This window comes from Peromyscus maniculatus, chromosome 2 (genome assembly GCF_049852395.1).
Source record: "Peromyscus maniculatus bairdii isolate BWxNUB_F1_BW_parent chromosome 2, HU_Pman_BW_mat_3.1, whole genome shotgun sequence".
NCBI lineage: Eukaryota > Metazoa > Chordata > Mammalia > Rodentia > Cricetidae > Peromyscus > Peromyscus maniculatus.
The window spans coordinates 32651980-32674288 of record NC_134853.1 but is presented as its reverse complement, the minus strand read 5'-3'; the positions used below and the strand labels follow the sequence as shown (position 1 = coordinate 32674288).

At 46.3% G+C, this 22309-nt stretch overlaps 1 protein-coding gene across 5 annotated transcripts in view; it reads left to right on the top strand.

Annotated features, from left to right (window-relative positions):
• The window catches only part of Chd7 (chromodomain helicase DNA binding protein 7), a 183986-nt gene extending 163367 nt beyond the window's left edge, over positions 1-20619 (top strand). For 2 of the 5 annotated variants that reach the window (XM_076563928.1, XM_076563929.1), the window contains exons 23-38: positions 147-306; positions 3454-3543; positions 3964-4067; positions 5386-5515; positions 5789-5861; positions 6012-6069; positions 6698-6926; positions 7179-7387; positions 7498-8169; positions 9255-9415; positions 10821-11048; positions 11417-11860; positions 15348-15569; positions 16907-17047; positions 17201-17305; positions 18743-20619. In XM_076563928.1, the coding sequence (XP_076420043.1) occupies positions 147-306; positions 3454-3543; positions 3964-4067; positions 5386-5515; positions 5789-5861; positions 6012-6069; positions 6698-6926; positions 7179-7387; positions 7498-8169; positions 9255-9415; positions 10821-11048; positions 11417-11860; positions 15348-15569; positions 16907-17047; positions 17201-17305; positions 18743-19657 (3941 nt within the window). In that variant the 3' untranslated portion in view covers positions 19658-20619. The remainder of the gene's footprint in view (positions 1-146; positions 307-3453; positions 3544-3963; positions 4068-5385; positions 5516-5788; positions 5862-6011; positions 6070-6697; positions 6927-7178; positions 7388-7497; positions 8170-9254; positions 9416-10820; positions 11049-11416; positions 11861-15347; positions 15570-16906; positions 17048-17200; positions 17306-18742) is intronic. The other 3 variants (XM_076563932.1, XM_076563930.1, XM_076563931.1) reach the window with 3 other exon arrangements.
• The last annotated feature ends 1690 nt before the right edge of the window (positions 20620-22309 follow it).

The following is a 22309-nucleotide window of genomic DNA, read 5'->3' as shown; positions in this document are numbered from 1 at the left end:
TTGGTCTTGTGTTCTGGATCACAGAAGGCTGCCAGAAACACTGCCATTGGTAAAGTGTGGCGGTGCAGACTCTGTTTTCCCCTCCGCCCCTGACACTGTACTGTCCAGTGCCAAGGCACCCATGACCGTGACCCTGGTACTTGTAGGTCTGTCGGCCCCTGTGCCAAGGGGCCGGAAAGGGAAGAAGGTGAAGACGCAGAGCACGCAGCCGGTAGTGCAGGATGCTGACTGGCTGGCAAGCTGCAACCCAGATGCCCTGTTCCAGGAGGACAGCTACAAGAAGCACCTGAAGCATCACTGCAACAAGTAGGTACCAGAGCGGCAGGCAAGCGTGCTGAGACATGTAGAAGAGAACCGTGTGTTGCGGCGGGGTACCCTGCGCTCATCACCACCACCTAAGCCAGGCCCTGTCATCACTCCCCACAGGCACTCTCTACCTCTTCGGCAAGAGCTCCTTTCCCGGCCTTCGCAGCCACTTCCCTGTTCACTTGTCCGCTCTAGTCCAGCTGCTCTGAGGGTGGTAGTCACACAGTATTTGCCCCTATATCTGGCGACTTCATTTGTTGTGCTCAAGATTCGTGCATGTTGTGGGTGGTGTCTGGATTGTTCTGACAGATGGATACTGTTCCATTATGTGTCTGTCCCATTTTGCTCATCCTTTATCCATGGATGGACATTTGGGTTCTTTCCACATTTACCTGTCCTAAGCAGTGTTGCCGTGGGATTGCAGGTGACTAGTTTGGGGCTCGTGTGTAGACAGACAGTTAGGGTTCATTTATGTAACTCCACCCGTACCTGACCGCTTCCACTGGGAGCCCCGGGGACTCTATGTAATGCTTGTGCTTTAGTTACGTCACTCTCGCTATGTAGACCCAGATGGCTCAGACTCACGGAGCACTTCCTGCCTCAGCCCCTGAGTAGCTACAGCTGCAGGCCTCCGCATCTCTTCTTGTTTTGTCCCCGCCTGGCAAAGCTGCAGGTCCCCAGCCCGAGTGACTCACCTGAGAACTCCCCGTTAAGAGCAGAGTGGGACTGGTGACCCGCTTCTGTAGTCCCTCGCCCACCTGACCACGGAGTCTGCCTCTTCATCTAAGGGCTCTAGAGAGGCTCCCAATGGTCTTTCAAAGCCTTTGGTGTCTTCGAAACTTGTTACTGTTGTAGCCCGATCATCCTAACTCTCCAAAAATGTCTGTCTGTGTAGTTTACTGTGACTTTGGGTTAGTTGCCTTCTGAATTCTGGGTTCAACAGAGGAAGTTAAATGGTTTAATGTGAGAACAATGGCTCCTTTTCCCAGTGAGGCTGTGGTGATTGTTGATTCTGCTGTCCGTATCGCCTGTCGGTAGCAAGCTTCCATAGGGAGCCCTCCCCAGTTAGTACGTGGGATGAAGTTGGGGTTCTTCGTATCTTTCATTTAGTCTCAGAAGAACACTGTTGATTCCTTCTCGCTTTTCTCTGGAACAGAGGGAGTGTCCCCTGGTCCTTTGTCTATAGACTGTGCCTTAAGATTAAGTCTTGTCAGAGTGAGGACGTATTGGCAGTAGGTAGACAATGAGACCCAGCTGAAGGGAAAATAACTGCTCCTCACAGACTTGAATACTGGAGAGCAGACAGGTGAAGGAGACCGAGGGGGCTGGTGATGAAGGACTGTGTGCAGTCCTGGGCCTTGGGCTACGCTCACTAACAGGATGTGGGAGAAAATGTGGACAGAGCCTGGGGGCTTGTTAGCCTCCTTGTCTGTCCATCACGGAGTGAACTCCTTGAGATTGGGAGCTGTGTCCTGGCCATCCTTTTCTTCCTGGAGATGTTCACGGCAGTTCATAGAATGCTCCACACTACCAAACCCTGCAACAGAAGTCTGTTTTTTACTAAAAGGAAAAGAAAGCATTAGGCTCCCTGTCTGCAAGTCAAGTGAGGAGTCCAGCGCAGGTAGAGGGGATTTCCGATGGAACTACCCTTCCTGAGCATCCGGTGGAAGGAGACACCGGCCTGCAGGTTCTGTAACAGGAGGAAGACTGCTAACTGTACTGTCAGTTCTCCTTACTGGTTCAGTGTGGGAAAGTCAGTATTGGAACTTACGTGTTAGCACAAGATGAAAAATAGAAAGGCGTTCCCCAGAGCAACTGCTCATCCTGGTGTACGTTTGGTTATTATTGGTAGCCTTGCAGCCCAACCCAAACCCGTGTTGGCCATGAGTGGACTCTTGGGGTGGACGCCCCCCCCCCCCCCCCCCCGCGTGCTTGTCATTTTGATGTTTTAGAGACAGGTCACTACATCTTGGGAGACCTAGCTCTGAGTGCTTGAGCTCAAGGTGTCTCTGTGACCTTGGATCTCTAACTCGTCCTCTGTTACCAGCAGTGTTTACATCTGTGGTGTGGAAATGGGAACTTGCTCCACTTCATCACAGGGTTATTAGGAAGATCAAATGAGCCAGTGTATACAAATGAGAAGCGTTGGTACGGGATGCTATGCAAATAGGTGACAGGCTTGTTCAGCTAGGGAAAGAACACTGGAGGATCGACCTTCACCAAGAGGGTCATCTTCAGGTGTCAGTACCAAATGCACAGATGGGCTGTCTGCTTGAGGACTGAGTTTGGAGTAGAGAGAGAGATGACCTATGAGATACACCAGGTGAGTGTTATTTTTTTAAAAAAAAAAATCACATTTTAGCCCTGGAAACACAGGCAAGATAGAAAACCTGGTACCCTGACAATGTCAAGGGTTTTTATTTCTGATTTATTAAAAACGAGTATCAATGAGTTAGATACATTTTAATCTGGTAGTGTTTATTATTTTTAAACCACAGCTTAGGTCCCTGGATAATTAAAAGTATAAATTCAAAGTAATGGAAATGTTGACTATTCCCTGAGTGGGGTGAGGACCCACCTCCCGCCCACCCCGTGGCCATCTTCCTTTCTCGGAAGCAAAGTTGTATAATCTGAAAAACCTGACATTCCATATTGAGGGTTTATTGTAAGGTAGTAAAACCAGATTTTATATCTCGTTTATTCCTACAACTTCTGATGTGCTTCCAAAAATGGTATTAAGGCAGCAGCTGAGGAAATTTTATGAGATAATGAAGCAGAACAGTTACTGAAAGCCATCTGCTCGGTTGTTTACAAACTTGCTTCAATACTTCAGAGGCAGTGGTAGGGTACGTGTCTAAACTTCACAAGCTGCTCTAGGTAGGACTAAATGAAGTGCGCCTGGGCTGGGCTGGGCTCGCTCCCTCTCTGTGCAGCGTGAGCGGTTGCCAGGCAGGCCTGTTGGAAGCCAGCAGAAAGCACCACACAGAGGTGATTATGTGCTACCATCTGTCACGCTTCAAGCCTACCATACAGCATGGCTAATCAGCCTTGGCAGGATGATGGATGAACAGCAGCAGCTGCCAAAAGCCACTGTTGGCAAACAGCACCGAAGTTAAGAACTTTTTCCCCCCCTGTCTTCCTCTCCAGGGTCCTGCTGCGTGTCCGCATGCTGTACTACCTACGACAAGAAGTGATAGGCGACCAGGCAGATAAGATCCTCGAGGGTGCTGACTCAAGGTTGGTGCAAGTGTACGTCTGTGCTGGCCCTGCACGAGCTAACCCAGGTGGGGGGAAACTCCATGGGTCGTGCCTAGAACCCCCACGGCCTCGGCAGCTCACCTCCTTTTTGTGTCTTTAGTGCCACTGTTTGTCCTCTGGGCTTGGGGATGTGCTGAGAGCATGGGCAGGCCATTTGGGTGTGCTTGCATTTAAGAGGGTGAGAAATGATGGCTGCCGATCTGAGGTGGGATGCCGCACGGTGAGGCTCCCTTCTGGCTGCTGACCACTGACCTTTTGTCTCACCTCTGCCAGTTCTTCCCCACAGTGTAAGGTGTTTACTGGGGAAGAGAGGGCACATGAGTGTGTGTTGACCACATGGGACTAGGAGTCATTTCAAGTACTCATGTTTAAAAAGTGCTTAAATGGCTGTCTTTCCAGTGAGGCGGACGTGTGGATCCCTGAGCCTTTCCATGCTGAAGTTCCTGCAGATTGGTGGGATAGGGAAGCAGATAAATCCCTCTTAATTGGAGTGTTCAAACATGGTAAGGGGTGTTTCTGTTTGAATGCATCTTGACTGCGTGGCTTCATCTTTATTTAGAACTCCTTGCATACTCTTTTCCAAAGTCATAATACTAATGAGGCTCGTTCCAAAGGACTCTTGGCGTCTACCATTTTTCTGTACTAAAAATCTAATATGAACTGTAAATATCAGATGCTGTTTTTGAATGTTTGTTGAGCATTTGAGAAGAAAACATTTCTTTCTTGGCTGTAAACAGAAACCATATTTGTTTTAGTAATAGCCAAGTTGTACCATTGCTTTCCCGAAACTTTGCTTCCAGAACGGCTTCCCTCGCTAACTCTGCCAGCCAGTGTCAGAGTGGACGGTGGGCTTAACCTCTGCTATTAATCTGTACAAGTGCCTCCTGGGCTTTGTTCCAAGCAATATTTCACAAATGTCAGTGCTGAGGACTCACCGCTCCCCCGAGTGGGATGCAGCCTTGTTAACTTTGAAAGGCTGGGGATGCCGAACTGGCATGATATATACAGTGAGCGGTTCCTGATTATAATCCCAATTCTCCGGAGGTCGTGGAGGTATTCTCAGCAGCCCAGCCTGACTAAAGGGGAGAATGATGGCTTATAAAACCTTTCATGATTACGGTTTGGCTTGCGGCTCTACAGCAGTTAGGAGCGGTGTGTTGTAGTACACATCCTAATTGAATTGTGCTGTTCTGCCTATGTACTCCAGCCGTGTTCTGTGAGCTCGGCCTCAAAATCATTTTCCCGCAGTGCACTGTTGGGATCTGCCATTTTCCATCTAGTCAACTTGGGCAGTCAAAAAGCAAATTGCAGTTTGAAAACCATAGAGGGAACAGTGTCATCTTACTGACATGCATCATCCTAAACCTAATAAGACAGGTTCGCTGGCCTTACGTATATGGGGATTTTTCAGCCAGCCATGTGAGCTCCTGCAGGACCGAGCGTGCTCATGGGGGATGGGAGTGGACTTGGAGAACCCCCGCAGAGGTCATAAAGAAATGTTATGAAGCCTTTTAAGTGTCAAGCAAAATTAGATGTGGGGGAAAAATAGGGTCAGAAATCTTCCGGCATCCTGCAGTTACCCTGAACCCTTTTCTGTTTGTATTTGTGGTCACTCTAATAGCTTCTCAGTAAGTTGGCCCACAAAAGCTTCCCTAGAATGAGCATTCTCTGTAATGCTCCGTGCCATGGTCTGCTTGGCTCACCAGACATGATGATCTATGTTTTTGCTGGCTGTGTTGTGGCAGGGCTATGATTTCTGACAGTGACGGGGGTCTTCCTTTGTTTCTGTGTGTCCTCTGTGGGCCGATGGGCATGGTCCAGGCTATGAGAAGTACAATTCCATGCGAGCTGACCCTGCACTGTGCTTTCTGGAACGAGTTGGCATGCCCGATGCCAAGGCCATCGCTGCCGAGCAAAGAGGGACAGACATGCTAGCAGATGGTGGTGACGGGTAAGAAGGACATTCTAAAATTTTAATAAACTTTATGTCAGTATTACATCTCTTGGCAGGGTTTATGCTTCACTGTTATGTCTGGTTTGAACTTGATGCTCACCAGTAGATCCTGTCTGTATAGCATAATAACTATTTTAAACAAAGTAATATATATAATACTAAAAGTAATAGTAGGTCTTAAAAGTAGTTACTAGGTTGATTGGTACTTTTCCCTCTCACCTCCTTACTCATTGATGTGATTAAAACAATTGTTTTTTAAATTTTTCACAGTGGAGAATTTGATAGAGAAGATGAAGATCCAGAATATAAACCAACCAGAGTGCCATTCAAAGATGAAATAGATGTAAGACCTTGAGTGTATTTATGGTGCCAGTAATATATTATGTGCTCATATAAGACTTGCTAAACTTTATAGATAATGGCCTTTGATTAAAAGAGAAAATAAAATCAAACCCCAGTTGAAAATAGCTCTGTTTCTTGTGTTGCTTTCAAGGAATTTGCCAATTCTCCCCCAGAGGACAAGGAAGAATCCATGGAAATACACAGCACAGGTGAGGCTTCTGGGCAGGTGCCGGGCAGGGCAAAGGAGCTGGGCAGGATCCTGTGTCATGGCATGATGACTGTATCCTATAGGGTACTCTTCCACATGGACCCTTCCCTTGGGAATAATTGTGATCCTTATTTATGGTTCATTGCATTAAATTTCTTGGATAGAACTTTTTGGTTAAGATAATTAACCAGCTTATCGTCATTGTTAGTGGAAAATTTAAAGTCCTTAAAACATTTTTATTGAGAGGAGGCACTTGTTTTAATCTGAAATATTTGTGTGGACTATTGACCCCTCTACCCAGTATAAAATGATTAGTATAAAATGACTAGACAATAACTACATGCTTGTTATGTTCAAGATTACCATTGTAAGTACATTTATAGGAGAGACTGGTTTTCTTTGTGTAAGACTGATAAACTTTCCCCCCTCCCTCGAAGGAGTTAAAAGTAAATAGTTTATAAATTCTTTACAGCTATTATTGCCTGTTTATATTTTAAGATCTGGGGGTGCCAGGATGGCCTCTCCCATCCCGTCCTCAGAAGGCTAAGGAGTCACTTGTTTTGGTTGGAAAGTTGTCTGTGTTGTGAGAATGCAGGACACATTGCAGACTCCTTTTCCCACTTCCCCAGGCAAGCACAGCGAGAGCAATGCTGAGTTAGGTCAACTTTACTGGCCGAACACGTCAACCCTGACGACGCGTCTGCGCCGGCTCATTACTGCCTATCAGCGCAGCTATAAAAGGCAACAAATGAGGCAAGAGGCCCTAATGAAGACGGACCGGCGCAGACGGAGACCTCGGGAGGAAGTGAGAGCGCTGGAGGCAGAAAGGGAGGCTATTATATCTGAGAAAAGGCAAAAGTGAGTTCGTCACCTCTCTTGCAGCACATCACCACCCCCAGGCCTGGTGCCTTCCCTTCTCCTCTCTACTAGGCCCACAGTAAGCGGTGATCACTCCAGACAGTGGCCACAGAGAAAGGCTTGGGGTCTGGAAGGTGTCTGTCCCTCAGCCCTAAATAAGTCCTGGAAACGTGCTCTGGGGGCAGAGAAAAGACGGTGTCTTGTATGCCCACCTCCTCGAGTATGGTGTGAGCCAGGCCTCCTTTCCCACAGGTGGACTAGAAGAGAGGAAGCTGACTTTTACCGTGTGGTATCCACCTTCGGGGTCATTTTTGACCCTGTGAAGCAGCAGTTTGACTGGAACCAATTCCGCGCCTTTGCCAGACTGGACAAAAAATCTGATGAGAGTTTGGAGAAGTACTTCAGCTGTTTTGTGGCCATGTGCAGGCGGGTGTGTCGAATGCCCGCCAAACCCGAGGATGGTAGGTACATGAATAACTAGCTACACTGTGTACTCGGTGGTCAGGGCCATGCAGGCAGGTCAGGGCGGGTCTGGGGCCTGCCCAAGTAACCAGCATGCTTCACGTTGTAGAACCTCCTGACCTGGCCTCCCTCATTGAGCCCATCACCGAGGAACGAGCATCTAGGACCCTGTACCGCATTGAGCTGCTACGCAAGATCCGAGAGCAAGTCCTCCACCACCCGCAGCTGAGTGACAGGCTGAAGCTCTGCCAGCCCAGCCTAGACCTGCCTGAGTGGTGGGAATGTGGACGGCACGACAGGGACCTGTTGGTGGGTGCTGCTAAGCACGGGGTCAGCCGGACGGACTACCACATCCTCAATGACCCCGAGTTGTCCTTCCTGGATGCACATAAAAGCTTTGCTCAGAACCGTGGGGCCGGTACCGTCTCTTCGTTGAATGCTCTGGCTGTGGGCTTCGGCCAGGCTCCTCCAGCCATTTCCTTGGCTCATGCTCACGAAGAGAAGGTAATTGAGCAGGCGGAGGGCAAGGCAGAGGAGTCTGAACCCTCACCGGCCAGAGAGAGGTCGGATGGGAAAGAGGAGGAGGAGGAAGCTGGCAGTGGGGCCAAGGACAGCAGGCAGGACTGTGAGGCTGAGGCCGGCTCTCTGAAGAGTGAACCCAAAGGGGTGGAAGGCAGTGCAGACCCTGGGTCCAAGGCCGTCTCGGAGAAAGGCTCGGAAGAGGATGATGAAGAGAAGCTAGAGGACGATGATAAGTCGGAGGAGTCGTCGCAGCCAGAAGGTAATGCCTGGCTCCTGCCACTGCCCCGGTCCCACAGCAGCTTGCTTAGAGTGGAGCACAGCCTTGGCGTGAAATCTAGGCTCTCACTCGCAGAGATCCACCTGCTTCTGCTTCCAGGGGGCTGCGGTTAAAAGCGTGCACCGCCATGCCCGTGCTTCAAGCACTTCATTCTTTAAAAGTCAGTGGTGGCCAGGCGTGGTGGCCTGCGCTTTTGTCTCTAGCATTTGGAGATGGAGTCAGCTTGTTCTGCTTCCTGAGCTCCAGAAGTACACAAGGAGACCCTGCTCGTCTGAAGGAATAGTTCCAGTTATGGTTACATGTGTTTGTCCTTGTAGTTTTACCTGTAAACACATTTCAAAGAGGGGTAAACTCAGAGTGGCTGTGCACACATCAGTGCACTTCTGGTTTACAGACACAGTTCACTTCATAGGCAAGTGTGCTAAGAATTCCATGCAATGGTAAAGTTTGGACAAATGAATGTGAGAGAAGAGAGTCACTCACTGAGCAAAGATGAATTATTTCAAAATAAATGACTGGTTGATATCACATTTTCATGTTACAGATTGCTATAACCAGCACAAAGTAGAAACAAGGCACCACATTGGACTTTGGTTCTGTAGTGACCCTTCCTTATTAGATGATACCCCAGCCTTGTCCTGTGTCACAGAACAGCAGCCCTTGGGTCAGAAGCATGGTTAGCCTTCAGCACCTGTAACATTTACTTGGTGTAGTGGTGCGTGCTCATAATTTTAGCACCTGGGAGTAGGAAAACAAGGAGGATCACAAGTTCAAGCCCAGCCTCAACTGTATAGTGAGTCTGAGGACCTCTTGAGTTACATGAGACCCTGTCTCTGTGACCACAAAGAAAAGATTTTCACGGCTGCTTCACTGACAGGCTTGAAGCACCATCTACATTACTGGACTGTCGTAAGCTTTAGACAACAGACTTGAAAAGCGCCCCGTGTCTTTCTAGATGAATAGCAGGTGCTAAAATGGAGCTGGGTGGCACTCCTGTTTTCAGCACTGTCCTCTCTAAACGAGCGTCAGTGTCCTGGCGTGAGTGCTGCACGTAACTCGTCTCTCAGCAGGGGCCGTCTCTAGAGGAAAGAATTTTGATGAGGAAAGCAATGCTTCCATGAGCACCGCCAGAGATGAAACCCGAGATGGATTCTACATGGAGGACGGAGATCCGTCGGTGGCTCAGCTCCTTCACGAACGCACGTTTGCCTTTTCGTTCTGGCCCAAGGTTGGCAGAGTTTTCTTACTGTGATTGCTTTGTTGACTGAACAAAAGAGCAGGAAGAAAATCTTTGTAGCTTGATTTTTTTTTCAAGTAATTTGAGGTAAACATTGTTGAGCATATGAAAATTGCAGAATTTCCCTTTTTTTTAAAGAATGACTGGGAAGAACCAAAATGAAGCATTTAGAATATTTTTGTAATAAGATAAAAAATAGCTTGTGTGGCAGAGTAAAAAATCTCTGGTCCTCTTCGCTCCTTAGGGCTCTTCAGTCTGTCATGTTGTCTCATAGAAACTGTGGGTTTTTCAATAGACTTGACAAAATGAAAAGTGTGGAACTTTGAAACCGTGTTCTTAACTTTTTAAAGATTAAGTAAAGCTTTTAGATTTGAAATACTATATTTGAAAACCCTCTATGTTCTCCAGAGAAGGGGTAGTGGACACCTTCGTTCCCGTTCATCACGAGGTCATCCCAGATGTAGTTACTATAACTCAAGACAAAGGAAAATTGATCTTTGGCTAGGAAGCATAATTCTTTAAAATGTTCTCCATGCCATTTGGGCCTGTGTTTCTTAAGGCAGGAAGTAATCACCATATGTGCTGTTATGGGACTTTCTAGTTTAAAGCAGTACCACACACCATGGGTTTGAGGTCATTCATCCCAGCTAGTCTTCATTGGTGTTAATGTGGCTTAAGAAGGAGGTGACATTTTTGTCTGAAGGGTATGCTGTCAGGATCTTTTTTCCAATTCTCTGTGTCCTCTTGGTTCCTGGCTATACTAATTTCCCACATTGAGTCTAGAGGGGAGTTTCTCAGACCAGTCAAAGGTTTATAGTCACAGGCACTATTAATCTGTGGAAACTTGGTCTAAGGAGCTGTAATTAGAAAATTTTAATGTGCACGCTTCAATGAAATTTGGAGCGATAATAGGTGGGAAATACAGATTGACATTCATTAGGTGTTCCTAGGTTGGTGCCCACTCCATAATGCTGAACTTTATTAATAGTGACGCTAATGATGTCCCCCTTCCTGGGACACACTGCACTCTGGCCTGTGGATCTGAAGGGCCAGACCACTGAAATGCTAAGTGAGAGGCTCCATTGTCCGTCACTGAGGTTCTTGAAAGAGTTACAATTTGAGGTTGTTTTGAAGGTGCTGTTTACTTGATGTGCTCCCTGTTTTGTGCCCCAATGTGCATAGTTGAAGATAGTCCTTTTTCTTTCTTAGAGCAGTTAGAACATTCCATCAGAACCAAACCATTTTGATGGATTTTGTAGGTTTACTTCTTCTTTAATTCAGTCCCAGTAATTGACCTTTAAGCATTCTGTGCTCTTGAGCATCTTGGTGGACATATTTATCCAGTAATTTTTAATAGGTCTTTGTTGGAAATTTCCTGTGACTCTTCCCCCTTCAGGACAGAGTAATGATAAACCGATTAGACAACATCTGTGAAGCTGTACTGAAAGGCAAATGGCCAGTAAATCGGCGCCAGATGTTTGATTTCCAGGGCCTCATCCCTGGTTACACGCCTTCCACCATGGACAGTCCCCTGCAGAAGAGGGGCTGTGCCGAGCTCTCCATGGTCAGCCAGGCCAGCATCAGCGGGAGTGAGGACATCACCACTTCTCCTCAGCTGTCCAAGGTAGGCCACGGCAGTTTGCTTGTGTGTTGGAAGGAAATGTCTGAATTTTAACTGATGGGGAGCTTATGCGCACTAGTCTGGCCTGGTTTTGTGTACCTGTTTAACTGTGCTGCCATATTGGCCCCGAATTCCTGGGCTCAGACGGCCTTTCTGCCCCAGCCTCTTGAGTAGCTGAAGTCACAGGCACACATTACCACACCCAGCTGACTCGTCAGACTTCAAAATAAGATGATTGCTGTTTCCATAGCTGTAGCCACCAGTACAGAACGTCCCGTTCTTCGGTGGTCTCAGATCTTTCTGATGTTAACCCCTGTAGCAGATAAAGGTTTGGCTCATTGCAACCCTGTTCTGTTGGAATCTCTCAATAGGATGATGCCCTTAACCTGTCTGTCCCTCGCCAGCGGCGGCGGCGAAGGAGGAAAGTTGAAATAGAGGCTGAAAGAGCCGCCAAACGGCGGAATCTTATGGAGATGGTCGCCCAGCTTCGAGAGTCTCAGGCGGCTTCAGAGAATGGACAGGAAAAAGTTGTGGACTTATCAAAGGCCTCAAGAGAGGCAACAAGTTCTACCTCAAAGTTTTCATCTCTTACTTCGAAGTTTATCTTGCCTAACGTGTCTACACCAGTGTCTGATGCCTTTAAGACTCAGATGGAACTGCTACAAGCAGGCCTTTCGCGCACACCCACAAGGCATCTGCTCAACGGCTCCCTGATGGATGGAGAGCCCCCCATGAAGAGGAGGCGGGGCAGGAGGAAAAACGTGGAGGGCCTCGACCTGTTTTTCATGAGCCACAAACGGACAGCGTTCAGTGCAGTAAGTTGGGTGTTGACTCCCACTGTGTGTACCCCTTTTGACAGCCAGCCCTGGGCTGCTGACCCCGCTTCTCTCAGCAACATCACATTGGAGATGGCTTCTTCCACCAGAGAAACAGAATTACAATGGATGGAGCTGTGGTTCTGAGCCAGAAAACTGTGTTGATCCTGGTGCAGATCATTCAGGCTGAGCCCAGGGCGGCGGGAGGACTTATTCTTCCCGAGGTTCTGACCTATTGATTGCTCTAGAAAGATTAGCACAAAGCAGAAACATATTTTCCTGAGCACACAATTGTTATCTCTGAGTTCTTGAGGAAGAGGCGAAGGTTCTGCTCTTAGACATTCTGACGTTGGGGCCGGCATCATTTAGACTAGTATAAACGCTTAGTGCCAGGCCTTAGATATGTACTCATATGCCTAACTAGTGGCTTGGAGTGCTCTCTCACACCCTGTAACTACTTGTTTTAGAAATTTGAGACATCATTGCTAGTCAGAGGACAAGTCAGTAGATTTTTAATTAGAAAGATATAAAAGGTAGTGTAATAAATTCTCTTCTCCAAACTTTCTCAACCACATCACCCCAAAATGGGACCTCTGACTCTCTGATGGCAAGGATTTTTACCCTGAAGAACTCTATTACATGTGCTCCGTGAAGGGTTGAGGACTTCATATCCTGAGCTATTGATTTGAAACTCTAATCAATAAAGCCACATTGGGCTGGGCCACTGTGAGCCTTTCCATGGGCAGTGGGGGCAGTTTTGAAAAAGCTGTGATTGGAAATAAGAGTCACTGATTGTTCTTTCTGGCTTGGCTTTCTTCTTCCATCTCTGTTATTTGCACCACCACCCCCTTCTGTAAAACAGTATCTCACTGTATCCCAGGCTGGCCCCAGCAGAGATCACCTGCTTCTGCTGCCCCGGGTGCTGGGACGGACAGCCTGCGCCACGATGCCCAGCACTAGTTACTTGACCTAGAGAGGAGCTTACTAATTTAAAAGGAGGAAATGGCATGCTTGAAAAAGTTACAGAACAGCAGTCATTGAATGTTTTAGCTGCAGTGGGGTGTAAATGGAAGCGTCCGTGTGGGTTAAGAGTTAATGTCAGCTCAAATCTAAGAGAACTCTTTTTTTGTTGTGTTGTGTAGTAGCCCTGGCTGTCCTGGAACCTGCTCTATACAACAGGCTGGTCTAGAACTCAGAGATCTGCCTGTCTCTGCCTCCCTAGGACTCTTAATCAATGTTAAAAAATGTATTTTTAAAGACATTTTTAACTGTTAGATTATGTAAGTTTGGGATTTCCCTCATTGTGGAGGCTGGTTTGTATATGAATAAAATACAAGGAAAAGGCTGAGTTGGCGTGGGTGTGGAGATCATCAGTGTACAGTGTACCAAAAACAGTTTCGTCTCCACATTCTAATCCCCACTGCTGTCCCAGAAGAGGAGGCTGCCCCGTGGCATCGCCAGTGCTGGCTGTTTGCTGTGTCAGGAAAGCACTGATGTGACATTCAGAGAAAAGGCAGTGGTGGCTTCAGATAACAGAAAAGTAGCTTTGAGTGTCCCCCAATTAAAACATCCAAAGTGCTCCAAATTCTCAAACTTTTAGTCACCAACAGAACACACTAACTAGAAAATTCCACAGTTGACTTCACATGAAGGGCACAGTCAAATCATAGCTGTAGAGCAGGAAAATGACTCACTGGGCAAAGGCATTTGCCACCCAAGTCTGGTGACGTCATTTTGATTCTGTAACAGTAGTGCATATAGAAGGAAGAAGAGAAATAGTTCCTCAAAGCTGCCCTTTGACTTCCACATACATATCATACATACATGTGCGCATTTGTACACACACACACATCAATCATGCCTGCACACATAGGATCAATGAAAAAGTTAAAAACATAGTTATATTGAAAATACTGCATGAAGCCAAGTGGTGATGGTAGTGCATGCTTTTAATTCCAGAACTCGGGAGGCAGAGACAGGTGGAACCCTGTGAGTTCCAGGCCAGCCTGCTAGTTCCAGGATAGCCAAGGACAGCTAAGGCTACAAAAAGAAACCCTGTCTCAAAACAACACCCCGCCCCTCGCCCCAAAATTACATAAAAACTGCTTACAGCTATATGGTAACGATGTATATAAACAAAATGAATTCATGTTTAGACTTGAATCCCAGCCCCATTATATCTGATAGTGTATATACAAATATTCAAAAATACAAAATTCAATACATCCTGGTTTTAAGTATTTTGGGTAAGGGGACCAAACTTCAGTGATCTGTCATAGTGATGTATATGTGCTGGGACCACGGCACGCTTGCGGTGCCCCAAAGGAGGGCTTGGCATGCAAGAAGGAGATTGGGGAACCCATAAGGGAATTTTCCTGAAGATATTGTCTGTCGTTAAGTTTCGGAGATCTTGTTGGAGCCGAAGTACCAGGGCAAGAGAGCTCTTCTCATGCCTGACTTGGAGACATGAGAATTTTGCATGAATACAGTGAGGAAGGTATGAAGATGTGATCATGGTGATAAAGTAAGGTGCAGATTATGGAAAGCCCAGAGTGCCAAGTTGAAGAACACGGGGATGTCCTGAAGGCATTAGGGAGCCAGTTATTGGAGTAGCCTAACTAAGGGAATGACTGAGTGGCAGCTTTGACCAGGCAGAGATTACTCATTTTAGAAAACCCAGTATGGTATAGCAGCATGGAGACTGGAATAAAGAGTGTTGGGACCTAGAACAAGGAAAATTGTAATAATACAGAGGGAAAGGGGAGCCCTGGGGATGAGGATGATGGTGTTTAAACGTTGAAAGGACAGTATTTTTTTTTCTTGTCTTTGTTTCTTTCTTTTTTTTTTTTAATTTATTTTTTTTTGTGTGTGTTTGCCTTCATGTATGTCTGTGTGAGAGTGTCAGTTCTTGGAGTTACAGACAGTTATTAGCTGCCATGTGGGTGCTGGGAATTGAACCCTGGTCCTTTGGAAGAGCAGCTAGTGCTTCTAACCACTGAGCCATCTCTCCAGCCCCTGAAAGGACAGTATTTAAGGACCAGTGGTAGAATGAGGGTGGAGTGTTAATTTCTGGTGTTTCCACACCTGCCTAACACAAAATGGTGCTCTACCAACAAAGTTAGACCACTCTCAGGGTGCCGATAAGTTGGTTACTTATAAACTGATGCCCGTTGGAGTGGTATCCAAGGATCCCTGTGAGCCCACCTTCTACACCTCTAGCTCAGGCTGCCGCATAGCATGCTGCTGTAGTCCTAATGGCTTGCTTGGCCCTTAGGCTTTGAATTTCCTACAGAAGTACTATTCCTACCTTGTGAGGAATCCAAAAGTGTCATCTTGTAATTCGAAAGTCATCCTAAAACTGACATTGTTTAAGATAATTTCTCCCTTTTTGATGAAAGATCATTGGGCTGGGAGAGGATTTTCCTGGGGTAGAACAGTCTCAGAATCTCATCATTCAACAATTCAGATCATTGTCTACTTCCTGCAGGAGGATGCTGAGGTGACCAAAGCTTTTGAAGAAGATATAGAGACCCCACCAATACGAAACATTCCTTCTCCTGGACAGCTGGACCCTGACACACGGATCCCTGTGATAAACCTTGAAGATGGGACAAGGCTGGTGGGAGAAGACGCTCCTAAAAACAAGGACTTGGTTGACTGGTTGAAGCTGCATCCTACTTACACTGTTGATATGCCCAGTTATGTACCAGTAAGTAATGCAGAGTCTGGTTGGTTGGTTGGTTGGTTTGAGGGTTTTTTTCCTTTGGTTTTTTTTTTTCTTCCTTTTTTTTTTTTTCTTTTTTCTTCAAGACAGGGTTTTTCTGTGTAGCTCTGGCTATCCTGGAACTCACTCTGTACATCAGGCTGGCCTCAAACTCAGAGATCTGACTGCCTCTGGCTCCCATCTGAGATTGTGAAGCCTTGCTGGGCCTGCCTAATTGCTTCTCATCTGAGGGAGTTTTTGACAGCTAGCTGCACCCTCTGTCTTTGGCTTGAATGTCTCCAGGTTCACATGTGTCCCAGTTTTCTGCTGTAACTTGTACATTGGAAAAACTGGTTCAGTGTGTCCTACTGAAGGACGCCCTCACAGTTACTTGAAGACGTCTGTAACTCATTTTCCTCTTCCTCCTCCTCCCCAGCATGCTCTCCTCACATGGGTTAGGTGTCTAGGCTTGGCAGTCATGCGTGCGTTTCCTTGGGCCTCAGACAAAGTGACCAACTCAGAGCTTTAAGCTCTTGTCTCCAGAGATTTCTTTTTAAGCCCCTAACCCTTCTGTTTTATACAGCACATCAGTCAGTCAGTATCTCCATGTGATGCGTCCTGTAGTCCACTTTCTAGCTGGCAACACAAACCTCTTACTTCCTATGCTTTGTGATTTTTTTTTTTCTTTTTTTGAGACAGGGTTTCTTTGTGTAGCCTTAATGGTTTTGTTTTTTTTTTTTTACCAAGTTCAGGCAATCTCATCTCCTGCTACTAACAGTGTCCCCACCCATCACACCTCAAAGACAAAAATCTCATCCAGTTATTTAGGGTATCATCTCTGGGTTCATTTATGTCATTGACTAGAAATGAGTAAAGTTACTACAGGAGGTCTCTTTTAAAATGGCATGATTTACGTAAATATTTGGAGATATTCACCCTCCTCCTGTTTTGTTCTTGGTGCCAAGGATTAAATTAAACTCAGGTACTCACAAAAATACTCATGCATAAAAAACTAAATGAATCGCCGGGCGGTGGTGGCACACGCCTTTAATCCCAGCACTCGGGAGGCAGAGCCAGGCGGATCTCTGTGAGTTCGAGGCCAGCCTGGGCTACCAAGTGAGCTCCAGGAAAGGCGCAAAGCTACACAGAGAAACCCTGTCTCGAAAAACCAAAAAAAAAAAAAGTGAATCTTAAAAATTTTTTAAGTAGATTCTCAGTACCTGTTTGGTGGGCCAGTCAATGCTGGGAGATCCTTTCTCAGAAAAGACAGTTTCTGTTAAAACTCCACAACGCTTGACCCTCTTCTCTTACAGCCTTATTAAAGAAACCCTTTTCTTTTGCAGAAGAATGCAGATGTGCTGTTTTCCTCCTTTCAGAAACCGAAACAGAAGCGACATAGGTGTCGGAATCCTAACAAGTTGGATATAAACACTTTGACAGGAGAGGAAAGGGTCCCAGTTGTTAACAAACGGAACGGGAAGAAGGTAAATGCCAGGGAGGGGCTGGTGACGACGACGACGACGACGACGAAGAATTGCATTTCTTCTAGAACCTGTGTGCGTGGGAAGAGGGAGATGAGGGAAGTAGGGAAGGAAGCCTCTGCAGTGTTTAGAAGTTCACTGTATTCATTTTCCCAGATGGGTGGAGCCATGGCCCCTCCAATGAAGGATCTGCCCAGGTGGTTGGAAGAGAACCCTGAGTTTGCGGTTGCTCCCGACTGGACCGATATAGTCAAGCAGTCTGTAAGTACCAGACGTACCATCAAACTGTTGTCCTCTTGGCTGTTAGTTATTCAGTTGAAACTTAATCTTAGCTTAAAAGAGTTGTCATAATGCATCATTTTCATACATCGTTTCATACAGAGTCGGGGCATCATATTTTACACACACACACACACACACACACACACACACACACACACACACACACAATCGGAAATGAACTGATTGGTCAGCTCTGATGTAAAAACACTGTGTGGACATACCCACTCCCGGCCTGGAGGTGGACTTGTTCCAGGTGAGCCTAGTTAGCATCATCTGGGCGATGCAATGTGTATTGCTTGGGAGCAGTAAGATTATTAGCTGTGATTTCCAGTTTTAAAACAGACAGCAATTCTGCATAAAAGTTTATCAGTATTTGTTTATTTTCAAGACAGATTAATAGCATGCTTATTGGGTTTGTTTGTGCAATAATACAATTAAAATTGACTCGTGATGGCGTGTTCTAGCCATAGTGTGGTAATGAATGGTTTTTATGGACTGGTACCTACCTGATCTCCTGTGGTAGGGTCCTTGTACTTCCGAGTCCACTCTGTATCCCTGCCGACTACTGACCTAGTCTCCCTTCCTAATGTCTTGTCTTTTGGAGCTGCATAAAGTGGAAGTAGAACTACGCTAGCTGAGACTGTGGCCTCCCTGAGTATTTCCCCGTTGCCCGGGCTGGAGGATGTATCCAGACCTGCTCTTTCCTGCTGCACAGCATGCTGTTGCATGCTTGGCCACCTCATGTTGTTCCTTCACCCATGGACAGACCTCTGGGATTTCCACATTTGTGAAACCATTAGTTAAACTGCCGTAAACATTTACATGCAGGTTTTGATGTAACTTGTCATTTTTCTGGAGTATATACTAACATGTGAGTCTAACTTATTAAATTTCCCACATTGTTACACTTTTTGTCTCATTCTTATCTATAGTTGAAATATCCAGTACACACAGTGTACAGAATAGCTTGTGGTCTTGCATGCTCCTTCATGGTAACTCTTTGATCATATTTCTTCCATATAAACCCTTTTTAAATTGACAGATATTTACCTGGCAATTAACTGACAAATGAAAAGTTGTTTGTACTTGAGGCATGTGATGCACACATACACATCAGGTACTGATTACAGTCAATCAGCCGCTAGCTGGTGTGTTGATCCTTAAGTTAATTATGGATTCGGCTACCTGGGCATTTACTTCAGTGCTGGAGTAGCCTTGAATTTTTTTCCTTTTTCCCTGCAACTCGGTACAATTCAGCAAGCGAACATAGCGGTAAAAAACAGAACCTGTGCTTTCCCAAGTTCTTGCATTAAGCCTTTAGAACGGAAACCATCGTTCACACATTTAGAACGCTGGTGTGACGCTCATCGCTCTTCTGGCCTTTACAGCTGTTGTCTGCCTTTCCCTGCCCTCCAGGGTTTTGTTCCCGAGTCAATGTTTGACCGTCTTCTCACTGGACCTGTGGTGCGGGGAGAAGGAGCCAGCCGGAGAGGACGGAGGCCCAAGAGCGAGATCGCCCGAGCAGCCGCCGCGGCGGCGGCTGTCGCCTCTACTTCAGGGATCAACCCTCTGTTGGTGAACAGCCTGTTTGCTGGGATGGACCTGACAAGCCTTCAGAATCTCCAGAACCTCCAGTCCCTCCAGCTGGCAGGGCTCATGGGCTTCCCTCCAGGACTGGCCACAGCTGCCACCGCCGGAGGCGACGCGAAGAACCCTGCCGCTGTGCTGCCCCTGATGCTGCCAGGAATGGCAGGCCTGCCCAACGTGTTCGGCCTGGGCGGGCTGCTCAACAGCCCTCTCTCAGCTGCTACTGGAAACGCCACTACTGCTGCGCAAGGAGAGCCGGAGGACGGCCCTTCAAAAGCGGAAGAGAAAGGGAACGGAAATGGAGACGAGAATCGAGACTCTGAGAAAAGCACAGACGCCGTGTCGGCTGCTGACTCTGCGAACGGATCTGTTGGTGCTGCTACTGCCCCGGCTGCGTTGCCCTCCAACCCGCTGGCCTTCAACCCTTTCCTCCTGTCCACCATGGCCCCCGGCCTCTTCTACCCATCCATGTTTCTACCTCCAGGACTGGGGGGATTGACCCTGCCTGGCTTCCCAGCCCTGGCGGGACTCCAGAACGCCGTGGGTGCCAGCGAAGAAAAGGCTGCTGACAAGGCTGAGGGAGGCCCCTGTAAAGACGGAGAGACCCTGGAAGGCAGCGATGCCGAGGACAACCTGGACAAGACGGCAGAGTCCTCCATCTTGGAAGACGAGGTTGCACAGGGTGAAGAGCTGGACTCCCTCGAAGGCGGGGAAGAGATGGAGAACAACGGAAATGCCGAGTGACAGCAGCAGTTCCGCTGAAAGTGTTGAAAACTGTTGACAGGTGGTAGTCCTACTGTTTACACTCACAGTTAATGTTCATACCTAGTTTTATAAGCTGTTCTGTAACATAGTGTAGCAAAAGAAAAAAAAAAGGAAAAAAGTCCAAGTCATGTTATGCAGGTGTGTCCGAAGGTATCTTGGTCATTAAGTATTGTGCAGTGCATTATTTATTATCCCTAGGAAAGATGAAATTTGAGAGGTGATCATGTCTTTTTAAGGAAACTTACATAATGCTCTGCGGTTTTTCTTTGGGTACCACTGGTATTATAATAAAGAGCAATTTGTAACAGAGCGGCACTAGCGGAAGGAAGTGCTGCTCGAAGGAAGTATGAAGTTATATATTTAATTTTTTAATTTTAATTTTTTGCTGTGAAGGTCAAGATGAAATTTACCATACATATCATAACTTGCCCATTCGTTTCCCTTTCTGACTGTATGGGGGTTCCCGCATCGCGCATACACACACATCCATACACTCTGACAATCTCCACGTTAGTGTGAACGCCTCTACCCCGAGGTGCAGCAATAATAAGGCAGCTGTTGAATGTGAAGGGTCCCTTTGGAAAACTAACCTACTGGGAGGGTTCTTGCCAGACAACTGCAGTTCCATTGGCTTGTGGTCTTGTGATGCACTGGTATAAACAAAATAAATAGATTAAATAAAAGAGTGAGAAGTGAGAATCAGGTACCTTTTTTTTTTTTTTTAAATTAAAGGACTTTGTTACTTTAGCCACAAAGCTAAAACAGCATTACCTCAGCTCTAAACTAGCCTTGAAGTTTACAGACAGGACTTTGTAAATGTTTTTCTTTGTTGTGATGTCCTTTTATTTTTTTCTCTGAAAACTGCTATCATGTAAGATAAAATGTAAATTGCTGCCAACTGTAGTAATGATGCTTTTAATAAAAGTGACCCATGATATGCAGAGATGTAGTTATAGAATGCAGTGTGTAGGGGAACTGGTGCTCGTTCACTCTGGTTTTTGTATCCACAATAGATGCAAGCACAGCATCCTGGCTTTCGCACAGTTGCTTGCTCTATCCTCTTATGCTAGATTAGCTGTTAGTACCACACTAACTGTCTTCAAGACTAGATGGGGAGAAAAACCTTGAATTACCTTTATGTAATTCCACACCAGATATCTCAGCAGACACACACACAAAAACCTCTTATTGCTCCCCTGAAAGGGCATCTGAGAGTAAGAATCCTGAAAATGTGTGCAGCCTGTGATAATGTGGCACACTGTAGACAAAGGGGCGGAAGAAAAATGAGGCTTTAATAGGCACACTATCTAGGTCATTTATCCTTGGATAATGGGAGAAAAACACAATGTCGTCGTGTCAGCAAGGGACACAAAGGCATTCTGGTGTCCTGCCGACCAGAGCGTGATACCAGAAGCTGGTGTGTGGAAAAACACACATGGAACTAAAATGGACCCACTTAAGCATGTGAGTGTGTACACGCACACACATTCACCCAGTCTCAAGGGCTACTAGTTTATTGAACCTTTTATTTTTAAAATAAAATTTAAATTATAAGACCTATTTTCTATGTCATTTGAGCAAACCCTGTTTCCGTCCATCTGAAAAAGAAGTGATGAGGATGGAATTGTGTGTGTCTCTTACCTTCCTACACACACACAGACATACACACACACATATAGACACATACATACACACACAACACACATATGCACACACCACACACACACTACACATACATACATATGTACGTACATACACATACACACACATATATACACATACACACACAACACACATGCACACACCACACACACACTACACATACATATGTACGTACGTGTGTACACACACACACACACACACATACACACCACCACATCACACCAGTGCACACACAGGTTATCCTCTCCATATGATGGGACAGCCTATTTAAATTCCTTTTAGACAGTGAGATTCCATGATGTATAGCCCAAGATGGAAGTATGGTCCCATGACTGGAAGAGGAAGAACTTGAAGCTACCATTATGGCTGATCCTTGAGGTTAAGCAGCCTGTGCTCAAGAAGGAAATGTCTTGGAATGCCTTCTGAAATGGATTCTTGAACATGGAAATAAAACCAGACCTCACAAAACAGAGGGACTTAAATATTTAACTGAAAGGCTTTCGTAGGGAGAGCTGGTGTAATAAAATGCATTATAAGAGGGTCTATTCCAAAAATTCCTTATTTATTGGAAAGTTTCTTCTTAGCTTCTGTAAATAGAGATGTGATCATGACTCTGCCCCTGTCAGCATCAAAGGTTGAGTGATGAGGATCTTCAGAGCAGAGGTGTCCATTGCTTGGAGGCAGTAAGAACTCTGAACTTAGAAGTCAACATCCATTTTATATTACTCAAAGTCATTCAAACTTCCACACTGGAAATACGCTTTTTTTTCTCCCAATGGAACGAAGTGCTGATGCTATATCCTGAGTCTGTCTAGAAAATGGTCGCGGTTCAGGCTCGTGCTAGCCAGTGCTTCCTGCAGTGTAAGGGAGGTTCAGGCTCGTGCTAGCCAGTGCTTCCTGCAGTGTAAGGGAGGTTCAGGCTCGTGCTAGCTAGTGCTTCCTGCAGTGTAAGGGAAGCACCGAGGTCCC